General features: G+C 38.2%; 1 protein-coding gene across 7 annotated transcripts in view; it reads left to right on the top strand.

Moving 5' to 3' along the window:
* LOC136873410 (mitochondrial transcription rescue factor 1) overlaps nt 1–16,062 on the top strand; it is a 155,657-nt gene that overhangs the window by 13,797 nt on the left and 125,798 nt on the right. For all 7 annotated transcript variants that reach the window (XR_011017555.1, XR_011017554.1, XM_067146700.2 and 4 more), the window contains exon 2: nt 10,002–10,144. Coding sequence is in view for 5 of the 7 variants with exons in the window: in XM_067146700.2 (XP_067002801.2) it covers nt 10,002–10,144 (143 nt within the window). In the remaining 2 variants the exon portion in view is untranslated. The remainder of the gene's footprint in view (nt 1–10,001; nt 10,145–16,062) is intronic.

Raw genomic sequence — 16,062 nt, 5'->3', positions numbered from 1 at the left:
TTGCCGCGTGTAGTCGCCTGTACTCCTCGGTTCTTGCAAGCATCAGGTTGTCTGTCGTCGTCATACGCAACTATTTTTATCATTACTGCATTTGTCATGGATGTAGATAAGTTGATAAGTATGGTTTGTGAAAGAACACCACTCTTAAATATGAAAGATAAACACTATAATTCTCGAGATATACAACTCAAACTATGGTCGAAGGTTGCAGAGGAAGTGGGTGTTGACAATGGTAAGTACTCTTATTAGTTTATTATTTATTTATTTATATAATATGCCTGACCGAGTAGCTCAGATGGTAGAGCGCCTAACTTAACAAGTTCGATCCCGGCTCAGTCCTGTAGTATTTCAGGGTGCTCAAATATGTCAGCCTTGTCTAGGTAAATTTACTGGCACGTAAAAGAACTCGTGTAGGACAAAATTCCTGTACCTCGGCATCTCCAATACACTACAAAAATTTAGTTAGCGGTACATAAATAACTTTGTTATTATTTATAATATATTATTTTTATAATTTCAATACGGGAACATATGCAGTTCCTGTTGTAATATAAAATGAAAAGGAAGAGAAAAAAGCAAATTTAAGTGGAAACAGTACCTAGGAGAGTATGATTGAAAACAACATTTAGAAACTTTTCAAATTAGATTTAAAGGTTTTATATTTCTGTTTCTGCTTTTCTCTCGTTTTCATATCTTACACTGATAAATTAAATTGAGTACTTAATTCGATCTTTGATTCTTTAATAAATATAAATAAATAAATAAAAATAAATAAATATCAACACTTTTTAATAAATATTAATATCACTTAACTTAGAGTCACAGTTAAACGTTCCAGAGATGTTATTGCCTGCCTGAAGTTTGACGTTTTGGCTATTTTTGGCTCTATTACATTCAAAATATAGTGAAATGTTTCTGGATGCATCTGACAATAAAGAACTTCTGGGGTTCTTTGTCCAGATCAGTGTGCAGATGAAGGAATTCTGCCATTGGCTTCCTTTTAGCTAGTATTAGGTTTACCCAGCACCGATGTCTTTTGCGATTTTTCCTCCGACGCCTCGTTAATTAGGGACTCTTGCAAGAAACTATCCTATACTGATAAATTAAATTGCATACTTAATTCGATCTTTGATTCTGGTAAAGACTGGCAGGGACTCTCCAGAATGTAAACTAAATCCTCATCATCCATCTCACAGAATATTTAATACATTTAATAACTTGACACTGTCTACTGCGGAAACACACGCAGACCTGTACGGATTACAGATGCTAACTGACAGCTGCGCGAATTCGTCTGCAGTGGATGACCCCAGTCACATGTAGTCGCCTCATCTCGTAATCGCGTGTAGTCACTTCCAGTGGATGAGCAGCCTTACCCTTGGGAAGACAAATAGTGGAAGAATGAACTGATCTCCAGAGGCATTGATTGAAAGTGACGTTCTTTTCTCTATTTCCACATGTAAATTTTCCTTCCTGTTTCTTACCCCTGACTGACAAAACCTTTAACGACCAGGTGAGTTGGTCATGCGGTTAGGGGCGTGCGGCTGTGAGCTTACATCCGGGAGATAGTGGGTTCGAATCCCACTGTCAGTAGTCCTGAAGATGGTTTTCCGTGGTTTCCCGTTTTCACACCAGGCAAATGCTGGGGCTGTACCTTAATTAAGGACATGGCCGCTTCCTTCCAACTCCTAGGCCTTTCCTATCCCATCGTCGCCATAAGACCTATCTGTGTCGATGCGACGTAAAGCCACTAGTAAAAAAAACCTTTAACTGATTTGTATGCACATAAACACTCCAGTCTTTGAAGATTCTTGATGGACCAAACAAATATTTTGTCATAAGATCATTTAATTTACAAAAAATTTGTCCACTTGCTCCTTGTTGAAGCCTACTGCTCGCTGCAGGCTGGTAAATTCATCCTTTCTCACACTGAGGTCCTGGCGCCTCTTCATAAAATCATATTAAAAGTCTTTTCCTGCCATTATTTTAGTTTTATTAAACCTATATTCAACTCTCAATTCCTCACCAAATTGATACACAAGTTCTAAAAATTCTGTTTTGTTGAGTGGCACGAGCTGGCTATCAAGGGTCTTCAAATGCATGTACAAGTCATTCTTTTCTTCATGTGAGAACGGTCTCTGATAAGTCCCACTGTTCCCCGTACACAATACTTTTGGAAGCACCAAGAGCTTTAATTCTATCACCTAATGTGCTTTTTGGAAGAGAGAAACATTGACTGGCCTCTCTAATACTCATTTTATTGTCCCTGACACTGTTCACAGCTAATATATTGTCTTCTTCCCACTGTCCTCACATCTTCCCCATGTTTACCTAAAACAAAGGATAGTAGCATCAGCAACCGGGACGGAACTGCAACCTACGATGTCCGATACCGCACGCCAGTTTCATGTCCAATATCATCCGAATGACTCCCTTAAGGAACAACAGGAGCTGAACGAGAACGTTCAAAGAGAAACTGATTCTAAACCCACAATTTTACAGAGTAAGGAATACTGTGTCTGCTAATTTACTTAAAATTTAATACATCTTACCCTTGTTGCTGCTACTTCTTGGTAAAAAGAAATCCGTGCCAGCTGAAAATTGCACAAAGAAATAAAATACAGCACCACTCATAAACGACACTGCCTCTTGATTGAGCAGGATGTTCCCACCCTTCAAACATGCAGGCGGACCTGAGAGTAACTAAACAGGTTCTGCCACATGCTGCTAACAAAGACATAATGCGATTGTCCGACACCAGTCACCGTCCGATACCTCCCGACCCTCCTCTAATTTCAACTCAAATTATCCATAATCTAAAATACACAACAACAGAAATACATTAACTATTCTAAAATTCTATTTAAGTTGCAATTAAGACTTTATAACTTATAGTAAAAAAGTTCTTATCTTCTTAAAACTTTTTCATTAAAGACTTGCGCCTATTAGATGGCTCCAAAACATCTGTGATAAGTTGCCAGCAGTAATTGGCAAGCATGTTGGACACTGATTTTCCTTTGTATCGCCTTTCCATTTCTAATAAGTCCTGACGGAACCTTTCCCCATGCTCATCACTGACCTCACCAAGATTCGGTGGAAAGAAATACAAGTGCGAATGAAGGAAGTGAATGTTAAGAGACATATCAATGAACCTACAGCTGTAATATAACAGTTCAAATACATTATTATCAAGAACTAAATTTTAAATTAAAAAGAAAGGAAGACATCTTCCTAAAATACAGTTTTATACAATTTACACTAACAATTTTTTCTATTAAACACAGCTCAGCCTTAATAAATTGATATTATGTTAAAAATTCTACTCATAATATCATCTATACTTACACACATAATCAATTCATATACAGTATGTGGAATTACTTCAAATAATAATTTACGACTGCTATAAGACTAAATTTACATTGCATTTTTTTTATTTTTTATTTTTTTTACCTATTTTGGTACCTAACATGCATAACAACCTGCTGCATCTTAACAAGAGTCCGTTTTGCCACAGCTTTCCAGAGTTTCTGAAGGCCTTTACAGTTACTGTAGCAGTCCCAGGGCCCTCGAAGTCCCCACTGTACTTCACCGCTACAGGCAGTCCTCGACTTCGGCTGTCCAATCTCTATAGACCAGGAGATAGACTTAATTTATTCACAAAAAATCTGTATTTGCGATAACCTGCGCAGGTCGAATGCCATCTAACATTTCTTTTCTCTGTTGCTGTTTATTCTTTTCTTGAATATCTGTATGGATTTTGGAAAAGGATCAAACACTTCCCCTGGTAAATGGTTCCACTCCTTCATGCCCTTCCCAGCGAATGAAAATTTACCCCAATCGCTTCTGCTAAAAATCACGTCTAATTTTATACTTGTGGTCAGCCCTGCCGATGTAATTATTTTCGAACTGAAGCCTCTCACGGATTTCCCCTCATGCTTCCTCTCCTGTATAGGCTCTATATAATCCTGTAAGTCTAGTTTTCTCCCTTCTCTTACTTAAAGCTTCCATCCAAATTTTTCTAACATTTCTGATACACTGCTTTTTCTCCTGAAATCCCTTGTTACAAATTTTGCTGCTTTCCCTTGCACACCATCTATTTCTTTTAAGAGGTACTTCTGGCGAGGATCGAACGAACGATTGAAGTTATTTCATTCCTGTCCTTTGACAGTAGCTCTTAGGCCTTTTATTGTTGATTTTATTGATGTTTCGATTTTTAAATGGGTTTGTATGTGTTGTACTGTACCGGTAAAAGAGCCCGACTCTCAGATTATATTTTAAAGTAAGCAAGTATATAGTTCTCAGGGCAAAAACTGGGTGACTAGTAGCTAGGGCTTGGTATAGGAGGTAGGGTCCTATCTACAAGAAAACTTTGACATTGACTGAACATGAGTTTATTCATATAAGACATGAAATTGCACATCACCTCCAGGTAGATATAAGTTGTCTTCCACATAGTCCTATAATATGGCTCGGATTCTCCCGTTCATCAAGCCGAGCAGGTTGGAATACGTTCCAGAAGATTCCAGGGACTCCGTACAGAAGCGGCTGGACTGTCTGGGTTGGTAGAAGGTAGAGATGCCTCGAACTTTCGAGGCCCAGGTTGAACACCGATGATCCTGGTGATGTTGCAGATAATCATTTGCTACCTCAGTCCAATGTGACTGAGAGGGTTGATGTCTCCAAGGTCACTCGCAGTACTGATAAATCTGAGTTCATAAAAACCCTGGGTGATTAACCTACTAGTGAAGTCACTGGTTATTATTCGTCAAGACTTTCAAAATTTAACACTCGTAAAATGATATGTCTCTGTATACGAGGATTATGAATACTTTCAAAGTTCACCACTAGCAAAAGTCTTCGTCTCTGAATAAATACTGGCAAAAAGAACACAAGTCCCTTCTCATGAAACTATGACCAAATTTAAAGTTCATCACTGGCGAAGGTACAAGTCTTTGAATGAACACGGACGAAAAACATAAGTCCATCCACATGAAAATCTGAATAGATTTAAAGTTCATCACTGGCGAAATTTATAAAGTTTTGAATCAACACTGGCGAATGTACAAGTCTTTGAGTGAACATGTACGAAAAACACAAGTCCATCCACATGAATAAATTTACAGTATCTCTGGCGAAATTTATAAGTCTGTGAATAAACACAGGTGAAATCCTAAATTTATGTTTTAAAGACGTTGAATGAAGTTAGAGTTCATCACCGGCAAAGATTATAAGTCTTTGATCCAGTACCAGCAAAATCACAAATTTATGCTTACGGGAACTTAAAGCACATTCAGAGATCATCACTAGCAAAGTTTATAAATCACTGTTTATTAGAGGAATGAATCTCTTAACACTCGCAAATATTGCAGGTTCAATTTACGAAGAATTCGTTCTTTAACACACGTAAATAATACAAGTCCAATTATGAATTTAACACACGTAAATAATACAAGTCCATTTCATGAATAATTGGGAAAATTCCAGACTCGAACACCCGTAGATATTGTAAGTTCAATTATGAAGACTTAGAAAATGTTCTTTAACACTCGAAATATTGCAAGTCCACTTGAGAATACTTGGAAGAATTCGTTCTCCTACACTCGAAGAAAATACAAGTTCACTTTATGAATACTTAGAAAATTACAGAGTTCCTTGTCGGGACTGTCACTACACGACGATAGTAGCAGCGAGTGTGTTCATGCTGACTACTCAGCTGTAACCAAAGAGATAGGCTGTAACTGAGTGAACAGGCTACAGTGGGCCCTCCTTTTATTCGATCCGGGACGTCTACGTCACAATACGGCTTGACTGAATATCTCCTGAATCCCTCGATGGATTTACTTCAAACTCGAGCATTGCGATGTTCAGGTGATCCAAAACAAGATGACATATCGCTCAAGCCGCTAGCATAATTATTACGGGAGTTACAAAATTTTCCCCGTCGAACATTCGGGAAGATGTGACGTGAAATCTAGAATATACGAGTCCAGGTTGGGAACACGTGGTGTGACGGGCGGGCGGTCTAACTAGCCCCTGTGGCTACGTCACAGCTCACAGTTGTCCTTCACTCGCTTGCTTGCCCCGCTGACGGTAAACAAACCAGACGTGCTCAGAACATTACGCGTGGTAATTAAATGTCATTTATACTAAAAAAATACTCATGTACGGGTCGTAACCAGTACAGTACATACGTTTTAATTGTTGTTGACTCTGGCGCAGAGACCACCGGACCAACCCAGGGAGAGGACCCGCACCGCCCCCCCCCCCCCGTAGTTTTCCCCTGCTATCCCCCATTTATTGAGATCTTTGTTTTGTACATATTTACATTGAATTATTTACAATTTTGTTAATTATTATGTTGTTTTTGTTGAGCCTCTTCTTTGGCTAGAGTCTTTGAGTCCATTCTTGCTGTTTGTATTTGCAACATATTTTGTCAAGTATTACAATATATTTATATATCATTGCACAATTTACATAATTTTACATACATTTATACAGTGATTTACTCTGCTTAGTACGTCTCTTGTTTAGCTATGGTCTGTATGTTCTTTTCTTAACATTAGTTGTTTGTTTGTAAACATCTGTGGTAGTACTACTGGTCATATGTTTGTTTGGAATGTCATTCATAAGTCGTAGCGGTCACTGTGTTAGTGGGTCAGTCAGTGTTGTCAACAATGCAGTAGTAGTAACTATGTGTTCATTGATATTCTGGTCTCATCTTGGGGGCGTTTTATTATTGAATGCGTACTTCTGTATGGAATAGAATAACTATTAAAGTAATAATAATAATAATAATAATAATAATAATAATAATAATAATAATATATGGTATCAATCCAACTTGCCTCCTGAATCCAACGGATCTGATAAGTCCTGTTGGGAAATCTCATCAGTTGCACCTCACAAGAAAATTTCTTTCTAAATCCATACTGGCTCTTCATGAATTAATTTTTATTTTCACATACCCCTCTAATATACTTTGCTATTAAACTCTCCAGTATTTTACAAACTTCACTGGTCAGGCTGACTAGTCTGTAGTTCTCAGGTTTCCTTTTATCACCCTTTCCTTTGTAAATTGGTATTATTATAGATTCCATTCCTTTGCTATTACACAATTATTTATGACAAAGGCAAGGATAAATTTTAAATAAGGCACTATGTACTACCCCATTGTCTTTAATACCTCCACAGTAATTTGATCACTCCCTGCTGCTTTTCCTTGCTGGAGCAATTGGATTTCTCTGAAAAATATCATTTGTGAATGTGAAGCTTCCTGTTTCCTTATAGGTCTCTCCCTCTCTTATCTTCTGTTTCATTTTCAAACTCCTGACAATCTTCTACTGAATCTATGAATTCCCTACTAAATAGATTTGCTTTCTCATTATCTGTTAAAAAGTGTTCACTCCTTTTTTCCACCATTGTGGGAATTTGGATTCCTTTTCCCTTTTGATTCCTAATATATGGATACAGCTTTTTCCATTTCCCTTTGTGGTCATTACCCTCATGAAGTATGCCATTCATATAATTCTCTTTTGCTTCTTTATTCACTCTATTAAGTTCCCTTATTAGCTGTTTTCTAGTTTCTCTGTTCTCTCTACACTCTTTGATTTTCCTGTTTACTATTCTACATTTTCTTTTTAGTTCTCTTATTTCCTTTGTATAATAAACAGGGTCCGAGGTCATTTTACCCTTCTTAACAGGTACAAATCTCTTCTCTCCTTTACAAATGATTCCTTTAAAGTTTTCCCAAAGTGTATCCACATTACTCCCTTCACTTACTCAACAACTGAATTGTGATTTAAGGTAAGTGCAAATGCCTGAAAAGCCTTACATCTGATATATTTAAGGTAAGTCTCGAATTCATCAACTGTACAATTTCTTGTTTCGTGTGACCCTCTTATAAAGCCTTTTTGGTACCAGTCCTACATCCATTATTACAGCCTTATGGTCGCCTGTTCCTTCAGTTACCTCAGTTTTATTTACAATTTCCCATGGTTTAACCAAGAATACATCTAGTAAGTTGTTGAGACAAGTTGTTGCTTGTACTATTTGTGTAAATCCTCCCTCCCAAATTAACTTATTTTGCCAATTTCTGTTCATGGATTTCACTTCCAGCTCCATTTCATTCAACTTGGTCAGGCAAGTTTAGATCTCCTCAATTATTACTATATCATTATTATTGTTTTTATGAGTATAATCTGTTATTTTCTCAAATATTTCCATGTCTCTTTCCTCTCTTCCAGACCTATATGTTCCTATAATTCCCACTCTCTCCATATTATCACAAACTAATTTTATCCCTAATATTTCATCCCTTTCATCGGTAAACCATTCATGTGAGCAATAAGTTTCCTTGACCAGAATAAACACCCTCCCCCCTCCCATTTTATATCCTCAGTCTCTACAATAGACTGTATACCTTTCTGGAAAACTTCTCTATTACTCATCCATTCTCTCAACCATGATTCCACTCCTATCACATCAATCTCATAAGATTCCATCAATGTACCAAATTTTAATTGTTTATTTACTACACTTTGACTTTTTTTTTTTTTTTTTTTTTTGCTAGTTGCTTTACGTCGCACTGACACAGATAGGTCTTATGGCGACGATGGGACAGGGAAGGGCTAGGAGTGGGAAGGAAGCGGCCGTGGCCTTAATTAAGGTACAGCCCCAGCATTTGCCTGGTGTGAAAATGGGAAACCACAGAAAACCATTTTCAGGGTTGCCGACAGTGGGGTTCAAACCTACTATCTCCCTAATACTGGATACTGGCCGCACTTAAGCGACTGCAGCTATCGAGCTGGGTACTTTGACGGTTTACCAAGAGCAATCTCAGACCCCGTTTCTCCCTGAAACTTATTATCACAAACATTCTGTATTATTTATCATAGTAACTAGTTGAGGTGTATTCCCTGTATGAGTGACACCAGGGAAAACTGTTTGAGAATTGTGAAAAAATATTTGCTTAATATGTGGTTTGTGTGGAGGTACTTTCACAGTGTCTTGTAAGCCCTCAACAAATCTTCCATTCTATCTCTTGCTGTATAGTTTCCCAGAAAATTCATACAAACTGATTTAAAAGCAAGCTAGGCTTTTTTTCAACAGGAATGAGAGTTTGCTCGAATAAAGAATCATGTAAGAGATAGCATATTTGTGGCCCTATAAAGATACCTTCCTTTAGTTTTGCCTCACTCAACCTTTGAAATTTTCCCTTAAATATTAAAATGCCCTTCCTGATATGTCTATCACCTGAACAACTTCATCAACCCCACTTTTATATGCAGAGGGGGAAAAATTATTTTGGTGACATCAACAAGTGGTAAGTTTTTAATGCTTTTTTGTCCTAATACTACACTTTCTCTTGATGACCACTCTCTAAAAAAAAATTTCATAATGATTGTGCTTATCTTGACTGTCCCACTCACAGAGAAAACAACAAAGTTTTGGAATCCTGGTTGCATTGCTGTTAGCATACCTATCACTTTTAGACCTGCACAATTCTGCCACCTGTGTCCTGTATAGGGGAATTAACCAATTATGGTTAAAATTCCCGACCCTGCCGGGAATCGAACCCGGGACCCTTGTGACCAAAGACTAGCACGTTAACCATTTAGCCATAGAGCCGGACATAAGCACTTAGATATAAAAACAAGAGTACATAACAGAAAGAATAAATAAGTTACAAATTTATATATCGCTAGTTATAATAATAGGGATTACTAACAGGCAAGATACAGTGCACCACAAGGTGCTTTTGTACTCCATAGGGCTGCTCACCTAATCATTATAACCAAGCGAAGTCCTTGCCTAGGCTGGAGGCCATTGCCCTTAAGGGATTTTGATGGCTATATTTATATTTAGATTATAATGTAGAATATAGGGAAAAGTCAGAAAATTTGTAATTTGTGTTCTGTATATGTGTATACTGCTGTAGTTTTAATAACGGAAGTGGAGGTAGGAAAAGAAAGTTGTACGTCTTTCTCACTTGCTTCTAGGAAGGTTCCGACTCTGAGGATGAATCATTCTCCGATGACTGGGACAGAGAAGCACCCGAGAAGGGCTCGAAAGTGATGTCCGTTACAGTGCCTTCTCTTCGTGCTGACTTGTTAATAAAATCTGGACTGCAGATGGCCAGAAAGTAAGTTGATTTCAGTTCTAACAATTGCAACATAGTTAAATGCAATTTTTAATGAATTACTACCTGCATGTCTTCTCCCTCTTCTCTTACTCATTTCCTTTTTACTATTCGTTTCAGATCATTAATCATTGACTTCCATCTTCTATCTCCCATCTTTCCTCCATAAGGCTGATGACCTAAATCAGGCCTGGCCGAACAGCACTCCTCGGGCTCTCTCCTGCCTTACATACTGTGTGCAGTGGTTGGGAGGTAGTTAAGATAGTTAAGTAATGTTTTATTTTACCTGGCAAGATTAGGGCCTTCAGACCTTCCCTTCCATCTAACTAGGCACTGAAATATACAGTTCTACTTTACACTAGTTAGACTAAATACAAATTAAATTAATAACAATACAAGAATGATGAGTAGAGCCCGGATTTCCATGCACTATCAAATCTCAAAATATGCATCCATTCATACACTATAATATGGCAAAACATGCACAATAAACCGGAAGATATGCACTATCAAATTCAGTTCCTTTTCAAACCTTGTACAAAAACTAATTTCTCCAAATTGTCATGATTTAAACTCATCCGGTTATCTGTCAGCACATTCTTAAGCACAGAAAATGACCTTTCTATGTCACAAGAAGTGACAAAGTGAGATCAAATTGTACGTCAGGATTCGAACGGATCATTTTGTTCAGCTTATCTCTAGCTGCCGCAGTTACTTCTCTGTGCGATGATTGCAGGTGATTATGCCTTCAGTAATGGGTAACGATTGCTTGCTTCGATAACCAAGACGTGTGATGAGTGAGAGTTCCGGGTAGGAAATTGCAGGTTAACAATGGAAGATTCAGTGCAGAACCAACGTTTGTATGGCTTTTAGTGACGGGAGTATCCGAGGACAAGTTCACCAATGTTTGTAAACTGCTATCTTAGTTACGCACTGTCACAGAAGTGTGACACAAGTTTCGATTTGTTCATCTGGCATAGAAGAAAAAATGAGCAGTCATTTAGTAATGCTCAATTTACAGTTTATAGCAGTCTAGAACTGGAATACCTTGTTCCTAAGAATTACAGAGATCGATGTGTAGCCTTCCGGCTTACGTCAATGTTTACTCAAGCAAAAGATAAGAAAGTGATTGGTTTATAGGATCTCTACCTTATGTTCTAATTTTGGTTGTCAGATACGAAGCCAGGAACACATTCTATCCATCTCTGATAAACAGACGTACTGTATAACATGCAAAACCCGACCCACGTTCTACAAACCAACATTCATAAAAGGCACTATCATGCAAGTTAATATTATATGTGCGCCAAAGTCAGAAGAAAAGTCATATTATGCAACATAAATGTCCAAATATTTGCTATTAAATCCAAAATCTGCAAAATATGCGGTATGCATGAATTTTCTCCTAAAAAGGCCAAAACATGCAAACATACAGGGGAAAAGAACATTTATTTGGAATCGTTAAGAAAATGAATATTTGAGAAGTGTAACCAGCTTATTTATTAAAAACATGCATTTGCATGGAAATCCAGGCTCTAATGATGAGTGATGAGATTGAATTAAGATGAAATAAATTAGTTGTAATAAAAGGAAAAATTCTTAAAAGTAATATCATGGATGTAAAAACGAGGTAGTACATAAAATTTAGTAATATTTGAAGAACAAAACGGTTAAGAACTTGAAGCTAATCTGCTACCAGGGCATCTAGTTCACACATGACCTTACTGGTGCATAAAATGTCACATGTTATAAATCTCATTTTTGGTCCATATTGAAAATTTACAGTTCATAAAATGTCTCCAAAGTGCTTCCGTGAAAGTGCGGATAGCGCTTAACCCTCTGATAATTTTGGGAAGGATGTTCCACTCACAGCAGGCAATTACTGTGAACGAATTATCGTAGATGGGGGTTCTGTGGGTAGATAAAGCAAGGATGGAATTATTAGTAGACTGTGATAAGATGAGAGGTATTTGAAATATGAAATAAGGAGTGTGACGGATTTCTAGTCGGAGCCAATATAGTTGGTTATCTCACACATGCATTTTGACCAAGTTGTAATCTGCTCAATAACTTCCACCCAGTGTGTCTATAAATCACATCACAATAGTCGAAATAAGGGAAAACCAGTGCTTCTACCAGCTTTTTTTAGTTTTTCAGGAAATTAGTGTTTATACCCGTGCAACATGTGCAATCCAGAGAATGGTTTCTGGTTGATGTTCATAATATGCATTTTCCATGTCATGTCATCATTGAAGTAATGCCTAGGACTTTTACTGATGGCATGAATGGTATGTTATAGTATTACATAACTTGTAGATCGAATCTCTGGTCGATTGATCTTCGTGAGTAATTTCGGGTACCCAAGGATGATGGCTTGCGTTTTTGCTGGGTTTAACATAAGATCACATCTCAAAGACTAAGAAGAAATCTACCGTATGTCAGATCCTCATTGATTTTGTCTGTGGCCAAAAATATTAGATCTGGAGATGTGTGGAGGTACATTTATACATTTCCATGTCATGTCATCATTGAAGTAATGCCTAGGACTTTTACTGATGGCATGAATGGTATGTTATAGTATTACATAACTTGTAGATCGAATCTCTGGTCGATTGATCTTCGTGAGTAATTTCGGGTACCCAAGGATGATGGCTTGCGTTTTTGCTGGGTTTAACATAAGATCACATCTCAAAGACTAAGAAGAAATCTACCGTATGTCAGATCCTGATTGATTTTGTCTGTGGCCAAAAATATTAGATCTGGAGATGTGTGGAGGTACATTTATACATCATCAGCGTAAATATGGTATTTGCAGTGTGTTAGGATCATTAATGTAAATAGAAAAAAGGAGGAGTCCTAACACCAACTCTTGGGGCGCCCAACACTGCACAGACCGCCAAGTTGATTTGTTTATTCACACCCACGGTTTCCTCTGCCTGTCGTAAGAGGCGATTAAAAGAGCGACCAAGGGATGATCAAATTAGAACCATGAAACTATTTGTGATTAGTACCACCATGCGGGGAACACCATGGGTCGCCTTTACTTGCGCGTAGTACCACTATGTTGGGTACCAGATAGGTTTGTGATTAGTAGCAAACGTGGGCACGACGGCTTTTACAGTACCTGTGATTAGTACCACTATATGACCGACACCATGGGATGAAGGAACCAATGGTTCTGGCTTGCCTATGATTAATACCCCCTATATGAGGAACACCACAGGATAGTACGAGTCCCTGTGGTTAGTACACTTAGGTGATGAACACCATAGGTTTGCGTTGCCTGTCAAGGGCACTGCAATGTGCGAAACACATTAGGTCTGTAATACATGTGCGAATTTCATTACTTGTGAGTCGTACCGTAATGTATGGAATACCGGGAGTCTACGCTACTCTTGATTAGTACAGCACCATGGGAAATACCATGATTCTACTTTTCTAGTGATAAATACCATTATGAGGGCCAATGACCAGGATTTTGGACCCGTTTCGAGAACAAGCATATTCTAATCGATTCAGCATCGTGCTATAGAAGCAGTCCCTTGGTCCGTACTACTATTGTTTTGTGCCAGCTTCTGTGCATGTGAGGCACTGTGAGTCAGATCCACTGATCGTTTTAACTTCATATCAATCCATCCATTCATTCTTCGTCCTCACGCTTTGAATTCTGGTCAGTGGAGGATTTTGGACTTTTAATTTGTCATCTCATTTCGTACCATTAGAGGCCGTGACCTCGATGTTAGGCCCCTTTAAACAACAAACATCAATCAATCATCGATTTGTTTGGGTTCAGAAATTATTTTGGTACAAGGGAAGCATTGTTTGCGCTAAATATCCATATTCAGAACAGTCTAGATCAACGGCGAGAAGTGTTTGCTTGTTTCATTGATTTTGAAAAGGCATTTGACAGAGTACAACATCTAAAACTTGTAGAAGTCCTGAAGGATATAGGAGTTGACAGCAAAGATATCCGCATTATTGAAAATCTTTACTGGAGACAAAAGGCCGTTGTCCGAATCGGAAATCAAATCAGGTTGTGTTTTATCTCCATTGTTATTCAACCTTTACTCGGATAAAATTTTCAAAACAGCTTTAGAAAATCAACAATATGGAATAAAAGTAAATGGTGGCATAATTAATAACATAAGATATGCGGATGATACAGTCATCTTGTGTGACAATTTTGAACGTCTCCAACTCCTGGTCAATAATGTTAGTGCAGTAAGTGAGGACATGGGACAAAAAATAAATATAAACAAGACCAAGTTCAAGATCTTCAGCAGACGTGCCAGTGCTGAGGCAATCTTACAACTAAACAACTGACAGATTGAGAGAGTAACCACTTTAAAATATCTGGGTGCCATTGTCACTCAACAACTTGATCCTGAGAAAGAAGTGAAGCAGAGGATAGCAATAGCATGAACAATATTTACAAAAATGAAATCTTTCCTTTGCAATGACTACTTAAATTTAAAACTTAAACGGAGGATGGTCAAGTGCTATATATGGTCAGCCTTGCTATATGGTGTGGAAACATGGACTCTCAAGAACATATCAGTGAAACGCTTGGAAGCCTTTGAAATGTGGATCCACCGTAGGATGCTCAGGATTTCCTGGGTTGCACGACTAACAAACCAAGAAGTACTCAGAAGGGCAAGAGCAAGTTGGGAACTAGTTCAAAAAATAAAACACCGGAAGATCTCTTACCTTGGCCACATCCTTAGAAATGACCGTTACCTCATCTTTCAACGGATTGTACAAGGCAAAATACAGGGTCGAAGAGGTGTCGGGAGGAGGCGAACATCATGGCTTGGAAACATCAAAGAATGGACTGGAATTCACAGTGTTGAAAGACTTTTCCACCTAGCAAGAGATCGTATTGCATTCGCCACAGTGATCGCCAACGTCAGGGGGACCTGATATGGTACTGTGAAGAAGAAGAAGAATGTGTAACAAACTGCCAATGGCCATGCAGGTAGGAATGCAACCAAAGGAGGACATTGTTCGAGAAATGGAGGGAGTACAATTTCGAGAGCAAAATGTCAATGTCAACAGATTCATAGAGAGGAGAGGAGGAGGAAAAGGTTCACAGTCTGGTCTTATGATAGTAGCACATCAACTTGCCAGCCTGTCAGTCTTTCTGTGTACATAGAGGTTTCAGGACTTCAAAGGGCTCGAGACTGACTTTAATTTACTTATTAGACCTTTCTCACTTTTGGCTAACAATGCGCCCATTACCTCTAGCTTGAGATGAGAGATTTGCATTGCAACACTTGTCTTGAGGATATATTTCTGCAATTCTGAAACATGTACCACCGGACGAGTTGGTCATGCGGTCAGGGGCACGTGGCTGTGAGCTTGCATCCAGGAGAGAGTGGGTTCGAATTCTACTGTCGGCAGCCCTGAAGATGGTTTTCCGTGGTTTCCCATTTTCACACCAGGCTGTACCTTCATTAAGGCCACGGCCACTTTCTTCCAACTCCTAGGCCTTTCCTATCCCATTGTCGCCATAAGACTTATCTGTGTCGGTGCGACATAAAGCAACTAGAAAAAAAAAAGAAAAGAAACATGTACCATTTTATAAAATACTTCCCGAACAGCCATATCTTTGACTAAACAGATGAGCCATGGAAGTTCTTTCAATGATCGGTTCCATCTATGTGTGCAAATGGGTTTTTATCTGTTATGAAATTGACCAAGTCCTGGCAACATGCCTGTTTAACTAACATAAGGTTGAGTCAAAAAGCCCTATGTTACCAACATTTGTAACTTGACTAATACACAATTGCAATATATATAAATTGTTGGGGCACACACAAAATTTATCCCCCTCCCCTTATTATTAAAGAGACTTGAAAATTCCTTATTTGAAACCAAAACTTTAAATTGAAATTGGATGTCACTGAAATGTAATTACAGAA

The sequence above is a fragment of the Anabrus simplex genome, chromosome 1 (assembly GCF_040414725.1).
Source record: "Anabrus simplex isolate iqAnaSimp1 chromosome 1, ASM4041472v1, whole genome shotgun sequence".
Lineage (NCBI taxonomy): Eukaryota > Metazoa > Arthropoda > Insecta > Orthoptera > Tettigoniidae > Anabrus > Anabrus simplex.
The sequence above is the reverse complement of the archived record's forward strand: the minus strand, read 5'-3'. Positions and strand labels throughout refer to the sequence as shown.